The following is a 21,018-nucleotide window of genomic DNA, read 5'->3' as shown; positions in this document are numbered from 1 at the left end:
ACAAACTATTGGGTGTAAGACAGGCTCAAGGATGTATTGTACAACATGGGGAATATAGCCAATATTTTGTAATTACTGTAAATGGAAAGTAACCTTTAAAAATTGTATTAAAAATTAAAAAATAAAGTCTGCTGTGAGAGACTGGAGACTATGTTCAGGGAAGCATTATGTTCACTTTCTTTTCTTTGATGCATATGGAACCATTGGTTTTTATAGACAACCCAGGGAGAATGCTGGGTATTGCTGAGTGAGCGTGGTTGGGGGTATAGCAGTTTTTCTTTGTGACTTTCACTTTAGGAAGAGTTTTGTTGTCTACCTTTGTCAGTGGTGTACAACCATGACTGGGCAATTTTTAGACTGCATAGCTACAGATCTTCCCTCATGTAGATGAAAATTAGTTTTGTCTCAGCTGAATTAATTTCTTAGAGTAAATGATCTGGGGTGTCTGGTGTTGAAATGGTGGGGTGGTAAGATGGCAGTTTCAAAAGAGTGAGAAATGAGGATGTGCAGTAAGAAGCATCAGTAAGACAAAGAAAGAGGGAATTCAACAGCAAGGGGACTGAATTGGTCTTGACTTGTAGAAGTAGAGCATAGATGAAAGGAAAGGAAACCTATCCTCTGGATGGGTGATGTTCTGGGCAAGAAAGGATGATGAAATTTTTTTTGTTAGAAGGGGAATGTCATTTTTTGAAATAGGAGACCCAATAAGACTCCTATCCAAATGATTAAGTTGAGAATACTTTTTTATATTTTATAAAAATAAGAAATGGTCTTAAATTTGGGGCTTCTAGACTGTATAACATTGGAAATTTAATACTCGGATTGAAAATTTCAGTGTTTTCTCTTTTGATTTATGATAAAATGGAAAGATTTGTAAAGACTTGGACATCTTTGTTGAGTAAAAGAATAGGGTGTATTGAATATAGTTCACTTGAGAAGGGTGGAAGAAGGGTGAGGCCATAGAGAAGATAGTAGGTGAGGTATAATTTCATGCTTTAAGAGAATAGCACTTGAAAGAATAGAAATATGGAAATTAACATGTCAAAGTTGGAAAAATGGGTGGGGGAAGTATTGAAGTACCATACAGGAAAGGTATCATTGAAGTTGTTTTGGAAGATGAGATAGTGGAATAATCATAGCCATAGGGAATACCAAACAGGTCAAATCTGATGGTACAAGGAGGCACCGGTGCCACTGAATGACATCTGCTGTGACTGTGGGAGGCAACTGTTCATACTCCCCTCCCTCTTTCCTCCAGTGTTCTCCTCTTTTTATCTTTAATTTCTTTTTATGCTGAAGGTTTTCCTGTGGGATCCACTTGAAGTTGATCCCTGGCGTTAGACCACTGACAGGAAAGGCCTACAAATTGTCTGTTTTGTTAGAAATTTTTTGCATGATACCTCTATGGGTGGAGAGGTGCATTCCAGTTGCACATTTCTTTGTCAGAAACTTTGTTACCAGAAGTAGAATATAACATCCACAAGGTTGTTTTTCTGAGACAGCAGAAAAATGGCTGTCATTTAAGTACTAATTAAAATATCCAGTATATTGTAAGATAAAATATGTCACTGTAAATCTTGAGACAGAGGGAGGTAAAGGGAGGGGATGAGACTGGATAAATTAACAAGCAGAGTCTTATTGTAGCCTGGGGAGGCGAACAAGGTCATGGGATCATTTGGGAGAAATAAATATACTAAATAGGGTGGGCTCCAGGTTCTGGAAGAATCTGGTAATGCTGGACTGGATATTCACTGTTGCTAGAAGCTTCAAGAAGTCCTATAGCACACACTGATATTAATTCACATGGTTGAGAAGTCGCCCACTGACCCATCCAGCCCCCTCCCACTCCCATGCCCAGGATTTAAAATAGCTTTGGTCCCAGAAAATCAGCCAAACATGGCCAATTTACCAAACATGGGAAAATTGTTTGAAAAAAAAATGAGCCTCTCTTGAGGCTTTATAAGTCTATTTTTTGTTATAATAATGTTAATAGCATTTTACCTGCTTGGATATTAACAGGCTAAATTATTTTAGCAGTTAATTTCTGCCTCCCTTGTGGTTTCGGTTGGATTCAAAATGTATACTTCCTGTCCTAGCCTGTGTTTCCTTGCTTTCTAACAGCTGCTATGTTTTACCTTCATGGTAGATGAAGCGTTTGCTGAGTTTTTGTTTTGTTTTGTAAGATATGTTATAATAAGATATGGACCCACTAGTGTAGCAAGTTTGTCATGAGGCAATTTTGGGGTAGAGGGGAGTTCAGCCTTGAAAAGGGATAGTTTGTTTTATGGTGGAGAAATACCATTCGCAGCCTCCAACTACATCTCTAAACGTGGCTAGCCTTTCAGATTTTCGTTATTGGTGGCATGCATGAGTACCTGAAAGTTTAGGTGGGTTTGTTTAAGTGATTGATCTTTTTCAGAGAACACACTATTAAGCAGATATCTTTTGGATGGTGGATTGTTCATCTGTAGGTGGGTATTTTGGCAGATGGTCCTCACATATTGCCATTTAAGTTTTGTAATCAAGCTATATTTTAATTTAGTTGCTGAATTGTTGTGGATAGACTTAACAGTGATCTAGGAGGTTACATATAACTAAGAAGGGCTAATCAACAGTTACAGAAAAATACAGGGATGGCATTTTGGCAAACATGTCACATGGTAAGTGAGAACTTGTAACCAACTCCTTTCTTGTTAACATGTAAGTGGAGCTGCTTAGGCAGGTTGTTTTCACCTTCCCTGAGACCCAGTTTTTAAGTCAGTGGAAAGAGTAGGTGACTACGTTAAGAAAACTTTAGGAATCTCAGGTAGACTAAGTAACAGTGTTGTTCAGGGTTTGTGCTAGATAATTCCTTGTTGCAGGGTGCAATCCTGTGCATCGCAGGATGTTTAACAGCATCCCTGGCCTCTACCCACTAGATGCCAGTATCATTCTCCCCAATTTGTGACAACCAAAAATGTTTCCACATGTTGCCAGAAGTTCCCTGTGGGTGCAGATTCACTTAGATTCATGTTTTTTTCTTCTCCTTAAAGCCACCGATTATTTCCAAGGCTTCTCTTAGCAGTTTTCTCTTAGGTAGTGATAGGCTAGTTACTATGTTTAGACTTCACCCATAGAAACTTGTACAAGTTTTAAATATATTTTTTTAAAAGTTGTGTTTTATTTTACTGGCAGTTATTGAACACTTACTATGTGCAGAGCACAATTATAGGGGCTTTGCCTATGGGAAACTCAAAGATACTAGAGAAAGACATTTAAGTAACTGTAATAGTGGATGAACTGGTAAGTGATATGATAGAGAAACAGGTACTGTGTAAGTTTAGGGAAAAAGAACTTTATTCCAACGGAGTTGGGGTGAGGAAGGTATCTTGGAGGAGGTGAGATTTTATCTGGGTTTTGAAATATGGATGGGACTTTTAAAAAGTGGATTATTGGGTAAATTGACATTTCAGGCATCTCATGGCTCCTTTATTCCAAATACATTTTTAAAAATTTTATTCACTCCCATTTAATATATGACATTAGAACTCTGGCCAGGCCTTTCTAAGTTTTTCTTGCATAAGATTGGTTATGGACAGAGAACTAGAGATATGTGAAGTGGTAGTTCCTGGAGACTTGATGGCTGGTATAGGTCTCAAAAAGGGAAAAACAGTTTGGCTAGTAGAGTCCTGCAGAATGCCTTTCTTTACCTCTGCTCTTGCTTATATATTATTCCTCCAGAACCTTATTTCAGATGTGCTGTCTCTCTTCTTTTAGTCTTTTTAATTATTCCCTTTACTAGTCTTCTCTTTTGTGGACCAATATCAGCCTTCTGTTAAAAATTCTTTCCTGTTCCCGTTTTCCTTTTAAACTCTGTCCTTCCTTACCTTTCCTTTATGGCTAACAATTTCAAGTGTGCCCTGTACTGTGTTTTCTCTCTTTTTTTTTTTTTTTTTTTTTTTTGCGGTACGCGGGCCTCTCACTGTTGTGGCCTCTCCCGTTGCGGAGCACAGGCTCCGGACGCGCAGGCTCAGCGGCCATGGCTCACAGGCCCAGCTGCTCCGTGGCATGTGGGATCTTCCCGGACCGGGGCACGAACCCGTGTCCCCTGCATCGGCAGGCAGACTCTCAACCACTGCGCCACCAGGGAAGCCCTCTTTTTCCTTTTATTTACCATCTTCTTTTCCTTAGTCCCTTGTAATCCAGCCATTTTTCCTTAGCACTTTATTGGAATTAACCTTTCCAAAGATGCCAAAGACCTAATGGCCAAATTCATCCATTGATTGTTTTCCTCTCTTTCACACACAGACTTTTGCTCTCCTTTCTCTGTCTTTCTGTGTCCCTCTCATATCCATACATCTATCCCATCAGTAAACATTCAGTTGGCACCAAGATATATCCCAGGTTCCTGGAGATGAAATGAGAATATACCCTCAAGTAGTTTTACCAGGCCTATAAGTAAGTACATAATTACCACATAGTTCATAGCTGCTATGATGTATGCACAGCGGCCGTACAGGAACTTCGTGAGCTCTGTTGTTTTTAGCACTGAGATTCTGATTCTTATTTTATCTTACTTTCCTGGTCCACCTCACCCCACTTATGGCAAAAAGAAAAGCATGGCCATATTCCTCTATTTTCTTTTAACATTTTTTTTCCTCAGAAATCACGGTACTTTGCTGTCACCCCATCATCATTGTTTAAAATCTGTCAGGCACCTACTTAGTATAAATCATTGTGCTAAGTCCTGCAGAGACAAATTGGTAAAAGATACCATACCTGCCATTCAGAGAGTTTATAAACTATTTAGTGAAATAGGCATAAGCATAGGATCATACATAACAAAGTGCAATTGAGTATAGTGAGTATAGTGGTTTAGAGCAGAGGTCCCCAACCCCTGGATCACCATCGGCCCGTGGCCTTTTAGGAACCGGGCTGCACCTCAGGAGGTGAGCGGCTGGTGAGCGAGCTAGCAAAGCTTCACCTGTATTTACAGCCACTCCTCATCACTTTCATTACCACCTGAGCTCTGCCTCCTGTCAGCATTATGGCGAGTTGTGTAATTATTTCATTACATATTACAATGTAATAATAATAGAAATAAAGTGCACAATAAATGTAATGCACTTGAATCATCCTGAAACCATCCCCCCCCAATCCGTGGAAAAATTGTCTTCCATAAAACCAGTCCCTGGTGCTAAAAAGGTTGGGGACCAGTGGTTTAGAGCATGGTCTCTGGGGCAGAACTGCCTGGATCCAAAGCACAGCTCTAACACTTACTAGCGGTGTTACCTTGAGCAAGCTGCTTAAGTTTTCTGTACCTCAGTTTCCACATCTGAAAAGTGAGGGTAGTAGTAGCATCTATCCCTTAGAGTTATAAAGGTCAAGTGAGTTAACATGTAAAGTGCTTGGGATAGTTCTGGCATATAGTAAGCATGTAAGTTTTAGCTATGTGTCAATATAAGGCCTGGAATTTAGCCACTGGCACTGACTAATTGATAATTTTGCACCTCTGCCTCCTGGACATTCCTAATTTTAGAAGTCTTTCTGTCACAGCAAAGTCAGCACTCTTAAAGGTAAACTCTTAATTAATCCTTACCCTTCTCTTCTCCCCTATCCCTCATGTTTTCTCATTTTCCTCATTGGTGCTGCCACTCCCCATCCTCCCATTCAGGTTTAAAACCTTGCAGTCATCTTTGAGTTCTCCCAGTTTTTTTCCTCACCCTCTTCCACACATACACCACTTTGGAAATGCTGCCTTCCTGTTGTCTGTTCTTTTCTATTTCCAGCACTGTCAATTTATATATATAACTGTTGAAATAGTATTCACCTTGTACCTTGCCTGCAGTTCTTCGAAGTAGCAAGAAGAAAGCATTGACTTTGGGTTTTTAAACACTACCCACTACTTTCTCTGTTTTTGAACTAACAACATCTCTGGGTCTTGATTTCTTTATCTTTTTTTTTTTTTTTTTTTGCGGTACGCGGGCCTCTCACTGTTGTGACCTCTCCCGTTGCGGAGCACAGGCTCCGGACGTGCACGCTCAGCGGCCATGGCTCACAGGCCCAGCCGCTCCGCGGCATGTGGGATCTTCCCGGACCGGGGCACGAACCCGCGTCCCCTGCATCGGCAGGCGGACTCTCAACCACTGCGCCACCAGAGAAGCCCATGATTTCTTTATCTTTAAATTGAACATTGATCTCATAAAATTGTGGTCAGCCTTTAAAAAAAAAAAAAAGTTCACATATGTTTACTAAATTCCGGTTCTCCTTCAGACTCCACCACCTATCTCCCCCCACACCGCCGCCAATTAATTTTGCATTGCTTCTATTTACAAGCATTTGTATGTGGCTTTCCCTCACTTCAGCTCCTTAGTTTGGCATTCTTGGCCTTCCATAAAATGACCCTCGTCTATCTCTGTCACATGATATCTCCTTACCTCTTGAAAAGAGTCAACTGCCCTAGCTAGAGTAACCTACTCATTGTCTTCTAAACATGGTTTATCCACTCCTGCTTTAATCTGTCTTCCAAGGCCATTTCCCTTGCAGGAGGTACTATCCTCCACTCTCTTAAGTTTCACCTTCTGTGGGAAAATTTCATGTCCACCCGGGTGATTTCTGCAGTCATTGACTTTCTGTAGCATTTCCTGTCTCTCAGTCATTTGGTACTTATAATTTCTTAAATTTGTAGTGACCTCTTTTTTTTATGTACGTGAATTATCTCTGCAGCTAGACTGAGTATGATAGAGATCATGTCTCAGCAATTTTTAAATGCGTAATGTACATAATGGGTGTTGAATAGAGTTTTCATGCTTTGTTTCATTTTTGCAAAACATTTATGGATTACTTACGAATGCCAGTGCTAGGCTCTAAGAATATAAAGGCAAATGAACTGATTTTTGTTTCTTAGGCTAGTGGTCTCCTGAGGGAGATGGATGTTGCACAGATATTTCAATATACAGTTGGCCCTCTGTATCTGCAGGTTCCACATTCGTGGATACAACCAACTGCGGATGGAAAATATTGGGGAAAAAATTTTTCAGAAAGTTCAAAAAGCAAAACTTGAATTTGCCAAGTGCAGGCAACTGTGTACGTAGCATTTACATTGTATTTACAGCTATTTACATAGCATTTACATTGGATTAGGTATTATAAGTAATCTAAAGATGCTTTCAAGTATACAGGAGGATGGGGAGGATGTACAAAGGCTGTATGCAAGTACTATACCATTTTATATAAGGGACTTGAGCATTTGGGGATCAATCCCCTGCTGATAGCAAGGGGCAGCTGTAATGTGGTAAATACCAAGGTGAATGTTTTCAAGGGATGCCATGAGTATATTGAGGGAAGTGGAACTTTTACTGCCCGGGAGTTCAGAGATAGCTTCTGGAGTTGAACTCAAGAGCTCAGTCTTACAGGATGAGTAGGATTAGTCAGGTAAAGAAAGAAGAGAAGCTCTACCGGCAGCATCCGACAGCAGGATGTCTCACAGGAAGTTCTCCACTCCCAGGCATGGGTCCCTGGGCTTTCTGCCTCAGAAGCGCAGCAGCCGGCACCATGGGAAGGTGAAGAGCTTCCCCGAGGATGACTCTTCCAAGCCCGTGCACCTCACAGCCTTCCTCGGCTACAAGGCTGGCATGACCCACATTGTGAGGGAGGTTGATAGGCCAGGGTCCAAGGTGAACAAGAAGGAAGTTGTGGAGGCTGTGACCATCGTGGAGACGCCACCCATGGTCATTGTGGGCTACATGGAAACACCTCGAGGCCTCCGGACCTTTAAGACCATCTTTGCTGAGCACATCAGTGATGAATGCAAAAGACGCTTCTATAAGAACTGGCATAAATCTAAGAAGAAGGCCTTCACCAAATACTGCAAGAAGTGGCAGGATGTAGATGGCAAGAAGCAGCTGGAGAGGGACTTCAGCAGCTTGAAGAAGTACTACCAGGTCATTCATGTCATTGCCCACACCCAGATGCGCCTGCTTCCTCTACGCCAGAAGAAGGCCCACCTCATGGAGATCCGGCTGAATGGAGGCACTGAGGCCGAAAAACTGGACTGGGCCCGAGAGAGGCTAGAGCAGCAGGTCCCTGTGAACCAAGTGTTTGGGCAGGATGAGATGATTGATGTCATTGGGGTGACCAAGGGCAAAGGCTACAAAGGGGTCACCAGCCGTTGGCACACCAAGAAGCTGCCCCGTAAGACCCACCGAGGGCTGCGCAAGGTTACCTGTATTGGGGCGTGGCGTCCTGCACGGGTGGCCTTCTCTGTGGCTCAGGCCGGGCAGAAAGGCTACCATCACCACACCGAGATCAACAAGAAGATCTACAAGATTGGCCAGGGCTACCTCATCAAGGATGGCAAACTGATCAAGAACAATGCCTTTACTGATTATGATCTGTCTGACAAGAGCATCAACCCTCTGGGTGGCTTTGTCCACTACGGTGAAGTGACCAATGACTTTGTCATGATCAAAGGCTGCGTGGTAGGAACCAAGAAGCAAGTGCTCACCCTTGGCAAGTCCTTGCTGGTGCAGACCAAACAGCGGGCCCTGGAGAAGATTGACCTTAAGTTTATTGACACCACCTCCAAATTTGGCCATGGCTGTTTCCAGACTGTGGAGGAGAAGAAAGCGTTCATGGGACCACTTAAGAAGGACCGAATTGCAAAGGAAGAAGGGGCCTAATGTCAGAACAGATTATACAGCTGGTACAATCTCAATAAAGTTATTTTCCAGTGGGGGGAAAAAAAAGAAGGGAAGAATGTAGCAGGCAGAATGAGTAAATGCTTGGGGACTGTGTGTTGGAGGAACTCAATCTCGTTCTGCATTTCCTTTGGGAGTCTAAGGTGCTCTTTCAATAAACCTTTCATTAGTCTTACGGGAATAATTTATACTTCAATGGCTGATGTTTGTTGTATGTATTTCTACTAGAATATGAAGAGATGAGAAATTTATGTAATGCCTCCAGTATTTCCTTTAAGATACATAAATTTTTAAATTTCCTTTCCATGTTTTTGACAGTAGCCTCATCTTAGGCAAAAATTAGTTATTTGGAACATTATTAAATTATTATGGGGGGAGTTTTAATGAATACATGAAAATTCTGAAAATAACTTTGAGTTTATAGACTTATTTTATAGAATCCCTCACCTGTTGAGATCAAACATGGAAGGCGGAGGTATGGAAAGGAGTTCTGTAGCATTGGGCGATGAGATCAGAACATTAAGTGAAGTCTCTTTGGATTTAACTTTTTCAAATCTGTCATAAAGAAAAAAACCGTTGTAGACCCTTTTGATCATTAACATTTTGTTCCCACAGTTCTTGATGGCATTTTCCCTTCTGTAGTGTCTGTCTTAAGTGAGAAGCATGATTCTGAAATCTATTATATTTAAAGAATTGCTGTATTGATGCACTAATATCCTCAGTCTATTTCCAAAACCTCCATGGGTTCACTGACCATGTTGAGTCCTTTTTCCATCCCTCCTCTTCCCAAAGCCCTACTATTTCAGTGCTATGTTAGTTGGAATATAGTATATTAGAATGTGTTTTACTAATACTGCTTCTTAGAAAGGTCATGAATTATTATTTAGTTCTTCACCAGGCAACAACTAACCAAATTTTCTTTGAGATACTGTGTGGTGATGAGATATAAGATAATCAGAGTAAAATGGAATTGGAAGATGGTATTCAAAGAAAAGATGAGTTAGGGGTATACTTACTTGAAAATTTTTTTATTGCTGGTGGGAAAAGATAAAAAGCATAGTGCTAAGAGAACCACCACAGGATGAATTTGGATATAAAAAGTATCTTAGGGCATCTGCAAAATTTTGTACTTCTGCACACATACGCAGTTTGTGTAGATATTTTAAAGTGAAAATTTTGTGTTTTAATATCTAAAATACATATTTCTCAAATTCTGCTTAGTTTAGGGAATTCCCTGGCGGTCCAGTGGTTAGGACTCTGTGCTGTCACTGCCGAGGGCCTGGGTTCAATCCCTGCTCAGGGAACTAAGGTCCCACAAGCCACACAGCGCGGCCCCCCCCCCCCAAAAAAGAAAATTCTGCTTAGTTTAGATAACTGAAATAATAACATTATTTGTCTAAAATAATCATTAGTTTCGCTTTGCTTTTCCATGAAAAAAGGTCAGAATATTAAGAAGCACAACTCAAAGGTTAAGGCGTATTGGTCATAGATTCTGAAAATGTTAACATGTTAGTCACTTGCTAATTAAAAATATGTTAATTAATTTTAAAAAAAGAAAAAAATATGTTAATTAGGTTGTCTGTAAACCAATACAGGGTTTTTTTTGGCTTCCTATGAAAACAACATAGTGTAGTGAGTTGAATGAGCAAAGCCTTTGAATTAAGATTGGCCTAATTTGTATTTAGGTTGTCCTGAGTTCAGATCCCAGCTCTGCTGTGTGACCTTAAACCTCTCTAGTTTTAGCTCTTTGCTCTGTATTTTCCTGTCTATAAAATGACAATGATAGAAGTATTGGGAGAATTACATGGGAAGATGTATATATAAAACCCACCATAGTTCTAGGTGGGTAAAGAGCCTAATTTATGCATTGTTTTCATTTTCTGCATTTCTGAATATGAATATATACCTTAAAACTTGTAGTCTTTGAGTTAGTTGGCAGCAATTGTGCCTTAAATGGGTATAAGGTAGTTGACAGGTCTTAACTGTGAAGTAGGCTGTTTTATTCCTCAAGAGTATCATCTTACATTTTACTAGTGCTTTATACTTTTCAGAATGCTTTTATATAATTGTTTTCTTAAGTTCTTCTATCCAATAACCTTACATAACTGGATTGGCATTTTGCAGAGAAGGAAAATGAGTACCTCATTAGTGGCAGAGTTGGCATTGGCCTTAATCTGCTCCCTCCTTGTCCACTGTACACACTTGGGCAGTGCTTTTAAAAATGAAAAATTTTCCCTTTTGGTATCTGTTTGTCATTGATGCTGTCAAGTGGTATAATATATATATAATTTAGGTGATTCACAATTAGTGTTTGCAGATTCATATATTAGAAAACACATTTCTTAAAAATTACTTTAGTTTTTTAAAATTTCACGTGTAATATAGATCTGGTTCTTGCCACTTCTGCATCCAGGAAAGTAATACATACTTGTTTTAAACAAAACAAAACCCAGAAAATTTTAAGAGTGATCATATAACAGTGAAAGAGAGTGCTAATTATTGCTGGGACATCAGGCATAAATCTGGACTGTTCCAGCCACACAGGAACTTATAGTCACCCTACCATCCAGGGTTGTGTAGCCTGTCAGTTATTTTTTTATATGTATATTAGCATTCACATACTTGTATAAACATATGTATGTATTTAGTTTTAACAACTGGGATTGTTCTCATTTATACAGTTTGTAATCTTTCTTTTGTCACTTGACATTTTATCAAAGACATGTTCATAATTATATATCTAAAGCATCATTGGAAACGTCAGCATGCTGAAAATTACAGGAGTACTGTAATTTTCTAAACTGAATTCCTAACAGTGAAAATGTGTGTTGTTACCAATACTTTATTATTATTAAAAAATGCTGTAATGAACATCCTGGTACACACATATTCTTGTGCATGCTTATTTGAATGACAGGGTATGTACATTTCAAAATATTTTGTTAAGCGTGGTAGGCAGAATAACATGCCTCCCAAAAGACGTCTACATCCTGATCCCCAGAACTTATGAATATATTATGTTACATGGCAAGGGGAAAGAAATTAAGGTTGCTAATCAGCTGACCTTAAAATAAAGAGATTATCATGGATTTTTTGGTGGGCCCAGTATAATCACAAGAATCCTTTAACTGTGGAAGAAGGAGGCAGAAGAATCAGAACCAGAGAGACGTGACTTCCCTGGTGGCACAGCGGTTAAGAATCTGCCTGCCAATACAGGGGACACGGGTTCAAGCCCTGGTCCGGGAAGATCCCACATGCCGCGGAGCAACTAAGCCTGTGTGCCACAACTACTGAGCTTGTGCTCTAGAGCCTGAGAGCCATGACTGCTGAGCACACGTGCCACAGCTACTGAAACCCACGCACCTGGAGCCCGTGCTCCACAACAAGGGAAGCCACCGCAGTGAGAAGCACACGCACTGCAACGAAGAGTAGCCCCTGCTCGCCTCAACTAGAGGAAGCCCGCGTGCAGCAACAAAGACCCAAAGCAGCCAAAAAATAAGTAAATAAATAAATTTAAAAGAAAAGAAAAGAAAAGAACCACAGAGGATAACATCCTGTTGGAATGGAAGGGGGTCACAAGCCAAAGAATGCAGGTAGTCTGAATAACAAGGAAAACGCAAAAACTAGCTTTCTTCCCTAGAGCCTCCAGAAAGCAGCACAGCCATGGTGATACCTTGATTTTTACCGAGACTCACTCAGGCTTCTGACTTTCAGACCTGTAAGAGAATAAAATTTGTGTTGTTTTAAGCCACTAAATTAGTGGTGATCTGTTACAGCAGCAATGGGGAAATAATGCCTGGTAGATGTTGCCAGAAAGTTTGTACTGTTTATTCTGGCCCTAGCAGTGTTTGAAAAGTACCTGTTTCTGTACATCCTCATCAGTACTGAAGGTCTCATGATCTCACCTTTTTTTTGAAGCAGATTCCTTGATGTCTTTACTTGTATTACACACAGACAAGTCTATCCAATACTCTAGCATTTCCCAGAGTGTATTCCGCTGAACACGGGAAATTCATATATGTTAGGGTTCTCAATATATCCAAGGCAAAATAAATTTCAAAATACGGGGTTAAACTGGATTCTTTATGTAAGACTTCTCATAGTTTGTAACATGCTGATGTGTATTATGAACCTCCAAGAGGGAGATAGAGGTTGGGGTTTCCAAAGCTATGTCACAGCTCATAGAACTGATGTTTTCTTAGAACACTCTTTAAAATGCAGCTCTCCTTTTTCTGTTCTTTTCTCTCTTAATCTTTCTCTTTAATATATTAACCTTTATGTATGTCCATATTATATCTTAGACTTTATTCTTCAGAATTCTTCTACCTCTAAAGTCTTACATTCAACCATTCCATTTTGACCACAGCCTGATCCGCATTAATCCAGCTGCTTCTCTGTTCAGGACTTCCAGTGTAGATTCCAAATTTTTTGCTATTAGTCACTTCCTGCTTTTTTCTTTTCTTCCTCCTCCTGTTTTTGCTCTTCTGCCCATTTTTTGATATATTACTTTAACCTGTCTTACCAGTATCCTCAGTCCTCTTGTCCTCCCAGCTCACTTGTCTAGGAAAATCTGCTCTGAATGATTCTGAAAATATGCTTCTTTGGGTATTATGGATAGCCTCACTGGAAAAAAAAAATCTTACAGACTGGCCAGTTGTTTAAATGCAGTCTTCCACTTCAATATCTATTAGTTGATTTTCCCCCCAGTTTTGCCCATTTCTTTACAGTAGTTAAACTTTTGCTGTTTTCTTGAAGTTTTACTCTCTTAGCAAATGGTCTTTATTTGAACATAAAAATAAAAACCTTTTGGTGGGACTGATCTGCTTCCTGTTCCTTCCTCTACTAGTCCTTGCCTCTGTCGCTCTTAGAAAGGAAAAGGTTCTCATCTTCCTTATTAAGGTGGTTTTCTTTGTTTTTGCTCTGGATCTCATAGACTTTTTTTTTTTCTTTTTAATTTACTTTTGGCTGCGTTGGGTCTTCATTTCTGATCACGGGCTTTTAGTCGCGGCGAGCTGGGGCTACTCTTTGTTGAGTGTGCGGGCTTCTTATTGCGGTCTTGCTGTGGAGCATGGGCTCTAGGTGTGTGGGCTTCGGTAGTTGTGGCTCTAGAGCGCAGGCTCAGTAGTTCTGGAGCATGGGCTTAGTTGCTCCACTGGCATGTGGGATCTTCCCGCACCAGCGCTCGAACCTGTGTCCCCTGCATTGGCAGGTGGATTCTTAACCACTGCGCCACCAGGGAAGCCCACAGACTTTTTTTATATTCAACCTTTTCCCTCCTTAATTGGAGCTTTGTCATAAACATTTGAGCAAGCTTCCCTTAACCTGTCCTTCCTTAGCATTTGTTCTATATTTATCTTCCCCATTTATCACCTTATAAACATCATCTATACTGACTCCCTCAACCCATTGTTCTCTGGTTTCTACCCCTACCTTTCCACTGAAACTATACTTGGTCAGGTCACCAAAGGCTTCTGTTTTTAACTCCAAAGACTCTTTTTTTAATTGAGGACAGGGACTGTTTTGCTAACACTTGTATCCCTAAGGCCTCTGCAGTGCCTGATGCATAGTGGAATCTTTGCATATATTTGATGAATATTCATTCAAAGCATGTATGAATGTATTTCAGTTCACTAATGTCTGTTATGATTCTTTGCTCTGGCCTTGTTTATGTCTTCATGTGTTTCCTTGTTTTGTTTTGTTTTCTAACTCTATTTGAATTTGGTACTTTTTCTATTTGTCTTTTTCTTGTTATGTTCAGGATAATTCTTATATCGAAAGCTGTTCTCTCTCATGGGATTTACCTTGTCAGTGTGTTACTTTGCTTTCAAAAGTGGAGCTATATTATCAGAAAGTTTAGCCTGATACTCCAAATATGAGCATTAGCCAAGCACAGCACTTAAAGCTATAGTGATTTAAGAGTAAGGCCTTTACTTTCTGGCAGCCCTGAGTTTGAAAACGGGGTGTATGATCTTGGGTCAGTTATCTAACCTTTTGATTCCAGTTTCCTCAGTGTTAGCATGGAAATAATATGTTTCCTAGGGTTTGAGAAGGAATAAATTAGATAACAGAGTAAAAGTTCTTAGCATGGTGCCTTATACCTGGTTAAAAAAAGAAGCAGTAGGACTTCCCTGGTGGCGCACTGGTTAAGAATCCGCCTGCCAATGCAGGGGACACAGGTTCGAGCCCTGGACCAGGAAGATCCCACATGCCGCGGAGCAGCTAAGCCGGTGCGCCACAACTACTGAGCCTGCACTCTAGAGCCCGCGAGCCCCAACTACTGAGCCTGTGTGCCACAACTACTGAAGCCCACGTGCCTAGAGCCCGTGCTCTGCAACAAGAGAAGCCACCACAAGGAGAAGCTTGCACACCGCAATGAAGAGTAGCCCCCGCTCGCCGCAACTAGAGAAAGCCTGTGCGCAGCAACAAAGACCCAACGCAGCCAAAAATTAAATAAATAAATTTTAAAAAAACGGAAGAAGAAAGTTACATTTACTTACATGTTTATTATTTCTGACACTCCTTATCTCTTTGTATAGTTCCAGGTTTCCATCTGGTACCATTTTCTAACAGCCTCAAGAGCTTGTTTTTAATATTTATTATGGTATTGACCTATTGGCATCAAATTTTCTCAGCTTTTGTGTTTCTAAAAATATCTGTTTCACCTTCAGTTTTAAAGGATATTTTTGCTGGATATAAAATTATAGATTGATAGGATTTGGGGTTTGTTCTTTTTTTTTCTTTCACTAGTTTAAAGATATTCCATTATCTTCTGGCTTGCATTTTTTCTGATAAGAATTTTGCCATTATTCTTATCTTTATTTTTTTCTCTGCCTGCTCTTAAGATTTTCTCTTTATCATTGCTTTTCAGCCATTTGATTACAGTGCCTTTGTATGGTTTTCTTTTGTGCTCAAATGCTCAAAGTTTATTGAGCTTCTTAGATATCTGGGTTTATAACTTTCATCAGATTTGGAAAATATTCCGTCATTAACTTTTCAGATATTTTTTTGTGTAATTGATATGAGCCAGATATGGTATAAACTCTTAATTTCTTTGGATCTGTTGCCTAAGTCAGCTGGTAATTTGATTTTGTTAATATGCTATAGAATTGTATGTTATTTACTGTACATTTTGCAACTAAAGAGGTTTTTTTTTTTTCTTGTTTAACAAAGAAGAACTTAAAAAGTGGGTTTTGTGTGATGTTGGAAGCACAGTGAGGCTAGGCTATATCTTTCCTTTGGGGAGCAGTGTGGGAGAGTATAATAAAATTTGTTTGATCTTTATTTTAGATGGTATCTAAGAAAGTTGTATAGCATGAAGATTTGTCCACAAAGATATCATCTCCCCTTTTTTACCATGTATTCAGGAACTCTTTCTATGAATAGCTATATAATTGCAGTGCAAATTATTTGCAGTGATGACTTAGGGTCACTCCAAGGAATGTTCTGCTGTTGCCATTGAAGTCTGTGTATGTTTATTTTTCCTATATAATTTATGTAAGAAAATATAGTAAACCTGTGTTGTCAATTGTCTTATTAATCAAAAATTTCTAGAAATTAGGATTTTTGTTTTGCATTGTGATGAGGAGGAAGAGAGTGGGAAGAAGAACTAGAGAGACCTCTGGGACAGAATATGTACCAGAGGCTAAAACCAATAAGATTTCCTGGAGAAGAGTTTTTCAGGTTTAAGGAAAAGGGGAATATGGGTGGGTCTTATGCTTTTAAATAGGCAAACTCTGAATAAAATCATAAGCAATAAAATAGTCACAATGTAGTGTTTTTTTTTTTTTGGCTGCATTGGGTCTTCGTTGTTGCGCATGGGCTTTCTCTAGTTGCGCTACCCTTTGTTGCCTTGTGGGGGCTACCCTTTGTCGCAGTGCACAGGCTTCTCATTGCGGTGGCTTCTCTTGTTGCAGAGTATGGGCTCTAGGCGCACGGGCTTCAGTGGTTGTGATGCACAGGCTCAGTAGCTGTGGCTCGTGGGCTCTAGAGTGCAGGCTCAGTAGTTGTGGCACGGGCTTAGTTGTTCCGCGGCATGTGGGATCTTCCCAGACCAGGGATCAAACCCGTGTCCCTACGTTGGCAGGTGGATTCTTAACCACTGCACCACCAGGGAGTTCCACAGTTTAGTTTTGAACATGTGAATTGTTGAAAATTGAGGTCCGTATTGCATCATGGAATAATGAATAAATGAAGTTTAGGTTCTGGAATTCTGATACACCTGGATTTGAACCCCACTATCTTTGTGATTTGGGGCAAATTTCCTAAAATCTCTGAGCCTTTGTTTCTTTATTTATTTATAAAATTGGAAAAATAGTAGTTACCTCAGGTTGCTATGAAAATTAAATCGATAATGGTTTATGTAATCCACTTGTCGATTACCTACGTTCCCAGTGATTATTAGTTTTCTTTATATATTCACTTTAAATTTTATTCTTTCATTCAGGGACCTTTTAAACATTTATAATATTTAAACAAACCCCTATGGCATTCATGAGACTATACTAATGAGCTTGGGTTTTGTCATGAGGTATTTTCTCCCAGTCTTTTTCACTGAAGTACAACTAAAGTCACGTGCTTTGGAAGTATGGAGCCAAAGTCCACATAGACCTCCTGCATGTTTGAAATTTCTCTTAAGACTGGTGTTTTATTGTTAAAAATTATGAATAACTTTGTCTTCTATTCTAGAATTGATTAATGTGCATTCTTAGCTTCAGTATCCTCATTTTAGAATGAGGATAATAACATTTACATCTTAGGATTTTTGGGAAGAGTAATAATACCTATAATGATAATAATGACAATAATAGCTAACAGTTTTGAGGGCTTATTTAACAAGAAACAATCCTAGGTGTTTTATTTCTGTTACCTCATTTAATCCTCAAAACATCTCAATGAAGAAGATACTTTTCTTATCTCCTTCTTACTCCTGACAAAACTGGGGCATACAGCTAATAAGTGGCAGAGCATAGTTAGAACCCAGGCAGTCTGAATATAAGGTACTTAACTACTACATTTTATATTCCCATTCTGTGAGATCAGGTGTATAGAACATTTAGCATAGAATCTGCTACATAATAATTCTAAATGTAAGCAGTTATCAGTATTCAATAATAATTTATTTTGTCCAAATCTTGGAGTTAACTTGATGTCTCTAAGAAATTGTGTTATGTCTTTCCTGTGGCTTGAGTTGTTCCCGGCATGCCGTTGAGTGCAGCGTGATACCCAAGCCCATGCCTTTACCCACTACTTTCTACTGCTTCCTCTTTCCTTGTTGGTCTGTGTCCACATTAGAATTTAAATCTGGTAGGAACTATAATCTGTTTTGTTCATCATTGTATACTTCGTCCTTAACACTGTATCTAGTACATAGAAATGACCAAATCATTGTTCAGTGAGTGAATGAAGATCTAAAACCTGCCATTTTCAGCTGGTCTTAGAATGTAAGCATTATTTATACCATCTATAATTGTGGTTTAATTACTTTACATGTTTTTCCTTCCATAAGCAGTCCAGTTTGGACCAACCATCTGCTCCTGTGTTCTACAGGGCACTCTCACCTTGGTGCTGCAAGAGCCCTGCTGGGTAACTGGTTTCTGCCTTATAGAGATCACTCAACTCGCAGGCAGGGAGGGAGATTAGAATAACACTTTGATCCCAAACTAGAATTGTAGAAATATACAAAACAGAATTTTTAAATGTGTATTCTAAAGAAACTAAATATAAAAAGGAAAAAAGCTTTGATATTTTCCCTTTGCCTTTGACATTAGATCATTTTAAATAAAGAGAAAATTTAACTTTCTTCAAGGGGGTTCTCTGTTATTATGGGTTAACTCATATTTTCCTCCTCTCCTCTATCTAGAATGTCTTAAACCATTCTACCTTATGAGAAATTGGATGTTCTTGCAGATAGTCATTGTGGGAGAAAACGTTTCATTTAAGTCCCAGATGAGGACCGGAAACTTGAAATCAGAGGAGCATCTGAAATCAAGTAATATTAGGTAGGATGAAAATTACAAGGGATTTCTACATGTTTGTATTCCTTTTAGAGATATATGTTAAAGTATTCATATATTATGAACACTAGTACAAGAATTAGAAGCTTTCTGAAGCATTTGATATTGGCCAGGATGGGGGAGGGGAGTACTAATGGTTTGGGGTTTTTTGTTTGTTTGTTTTTTAAACTTATGTAGCTTCATAAGAACTTTGGCATGTTTACTTTGTCATGAGCGTTTATATCTTATAGTTCAAGGAAAATTTTTAAACATTTAAATTTAAGAAATGTTTATGTTTATATATGGGGTCTCTGAATATTTATGATAAGCATAGGGACATGTGCTTTATCTTGTAGATTATCCTTTAAAATAAAAATTCCTATGTTTTGGGTTACATATATTGCAGTTCATTTGAGTGCAGGGAACATCAGTTCTTGGTTCTATATGTCAGCCTGGATGCAGTCAAGCCTCCTAGATGCCTATAGAATAGGTATATGATGGTATATAAGAGAAGCCCTCTGCAGGTAACTCTTGTCACAGCAGCTTGTATCAGTTCAAATGACAGTGTGAAGGTGCTTGATCTTAGAGATGGGGCTTTTAAATGAGAACTGCTAGTTGCCCCTACAAGTTGATACTATGACAGTGACACCTACAGCCAGGCCATTCCAGAAGACTTGCTTTACTGTGTAATGCTTATGAGCTTTGGAACCAGACTGCAGGGTGGAACCCAAGTTCTACCACTTCCTAGTTGTGTGAGTTTTTAAGTTTTATATAATCAAAGCTAATGTTTGGGGAGAAACAAAAAGTACAATAACATAAATTCTTTGCAATTTTTATGTATCAATCTCTGGTTTTATTTTATGTGCATACTAGAATGCGGTCATTATTACATTCAAACAGTTTCTCTTTTGTCACTTAGCCTTATGTGATGGTATCTAGGATTTTTGACCTCCACCTTGGAATGTTGTCTTCTTCAACCTAGTGTGTTGCTTCAGAAAGGATCCTTTGTCAGTGACTAGATTAGCAAAAGTAATTTGGTGGTCACTGAAGTATTCAAGTCATAGTCAGATTAACCCTCCCTCTCGGAGTTATCACTCATGTTCTTTTATGTAACTTACCTGTTGTTTTATTTATTCCTGATAGCAACTCTAAAAGGGAGTTTGTTTCCCTGTTTTATAGATGAGGAAATTGAAGTTTCTTGGAAAGAAATTCCAAGGTAGCACTACTAATATATAAGAAACCCAGATTCAGGGCCACGTCTTTTTTATTCTGTATCATTTTGTGTTACATAAAATTGCCTTAAGTATGATGCACATTTTACCATTCATTAATTCAGCAACATTTTAGTGAACAGCTATGACGTACCAGGCATTATTCTCTGTGTTAGGGAACCTTCTTCCTCACATTTTTCCATTGTGTCTAATCCATATGGCACTCATCACTTTTTCTCAGGTTCTTTTGCCTATTCCTTTTGTAATTAGCTCAGAGACTTACCATTCTCCTCAGTTAATCTCCCTCTTAGTTTCAGACACTGATCTGATTCTCCTACTTTATCTCTGAATTTGAGGCAATGTAGCAGTGAATTCTCTGGACATCTCTCCACCCTGCACTACTCCCAAATTTTCCTAGCGTATTTCTGTCTAATCTTACCTTCCTCCAATTTCATCCTGCCTCTTTTTCAAAGCCAGTCTTGCCTCCTGTCTTTTTCACATTCTCATGTCTTTTCATCTCTTCCAGAATCGTGCTTTGTTAGTTTTGTTCTTTCCTATATCTTCAAGCTATTCCTTTTTCCTAGCTTCTCTTCTTCATTCTAAACATGCTCAAGTCTCTCCCATTGAAAAAAAGAAGCGTCTCTTTACCCGTGGCCCCCTTCTCTTTCTCTTCACAGCCCGGTGTCTTAAGAGTTGCCTTAAACTTCTCCCGCTCATTTGTTCCTCATTCTCACTGCAATTTGACATTTTTTCTTTGTCTGGCAAGGCTATCATTGACTCTTATTTCACCAAATCTAACACACCTTCCAATCCTTATAGTACTTATCCACTGCCTTTGAGATTGTTGAATACTCTTCCTTTTTATCCTCTTCTTTTCCCTATACCACTCTTCTCTTGCTCTCGTACACCTGTAGTTTCTTCTTGGTGTTCTTCATGGGCTGTCTTTCTTTTATCTGCCACTTAAAAATGAAGATAGGGAGCTAGCACCACCCTTCTGCCTTTCTGGGCAATTACATTTACTCTTACGGTTTTAACTACCATCGCTGTGCTGATCACTCCAACACTGTATCCCTGGTCTTGATGTCTCCCCTGTGCTTGACACTCGTCTTTAAGTGTCTGCTTGCTCACCCCCACTTT

The 21,018-nt window shown here is 39.3% G+C and overlaps 2 protein-coding genes across 12 annotated transcripts in view; both read left to right on the top strand.

Moving 5' to 3' along the window:
• The window catches only part of SMG7 (SMG7 nonsense mediated mRNA decay factor), a 69,233-nt gene that overhangs the window by 3,755 nt on the left and 44,460 nt on the right, over nt 1–21,018 (top strand). For 7 of the 11 annotated variants that reach the window (XM_079900268.1, XM_079900263.1, XM_079900271.1 and 4 more), the window contains exon 2: nt 18,538–18,676. The exons of 3 other annotated variants lie outside the window; for them this stretch is intronic. In XM_079900268.1, coding sequence (XP_079756394.1) covers nt 18,561–18,676 — 116 coding nt within the window. In that variant the 5' untranslated portion in view covers nt 18,538–18,560. The remainder of the gene's footprint in view (nt 1–18,537; nt 18,677–21,018) is intronic. One more of the 11 variants, XM_079900269.1, reaches the window with a different exon arrangement.
• On the top strand, nt 6,682–8,713 carry LOC307189215 (large ribosomal subunit protein uL3-like). The gene has a single exon (XM_079927089.1). It carries the CDS (start codon nt 7,458–7,460, stop codon nt 8,658–8,660), a length of 1,203 nt encoding a protein of 400 aa, XP_079783215.1. The 5' UTR covers nt 6,682–7,457; the 3' UTR covers nt 8,661–8,713.

The sequence above is a fragment of the Stenella coeruleoalba genome, assembly GCF_951394435.1.
Source record: "Stenella coeruleoalba genome assembly, chromosome: 1".
Classification (NCBI taxonomy): Eukaryota; Metazoa; Chordata; class Mammalia; order Artiodactyla; family Delphinidae; genus Stenella; species Stenella coeruleoalba.
The sequence above is the reverse complement of the archived record's forward strand: the minus strand, read 5'-3'. Positions and strand labels throughout refer to the sequence as shown.

Coding starts and splice junctions, on each gene's coding strand:
- LOC307189215 (XM_079927089.1), top strand. CDS start 7,458: ATGTCTCACAGGAAGTTCTCCACTCCCAGGCATGGGTCCCTGGGCTTT.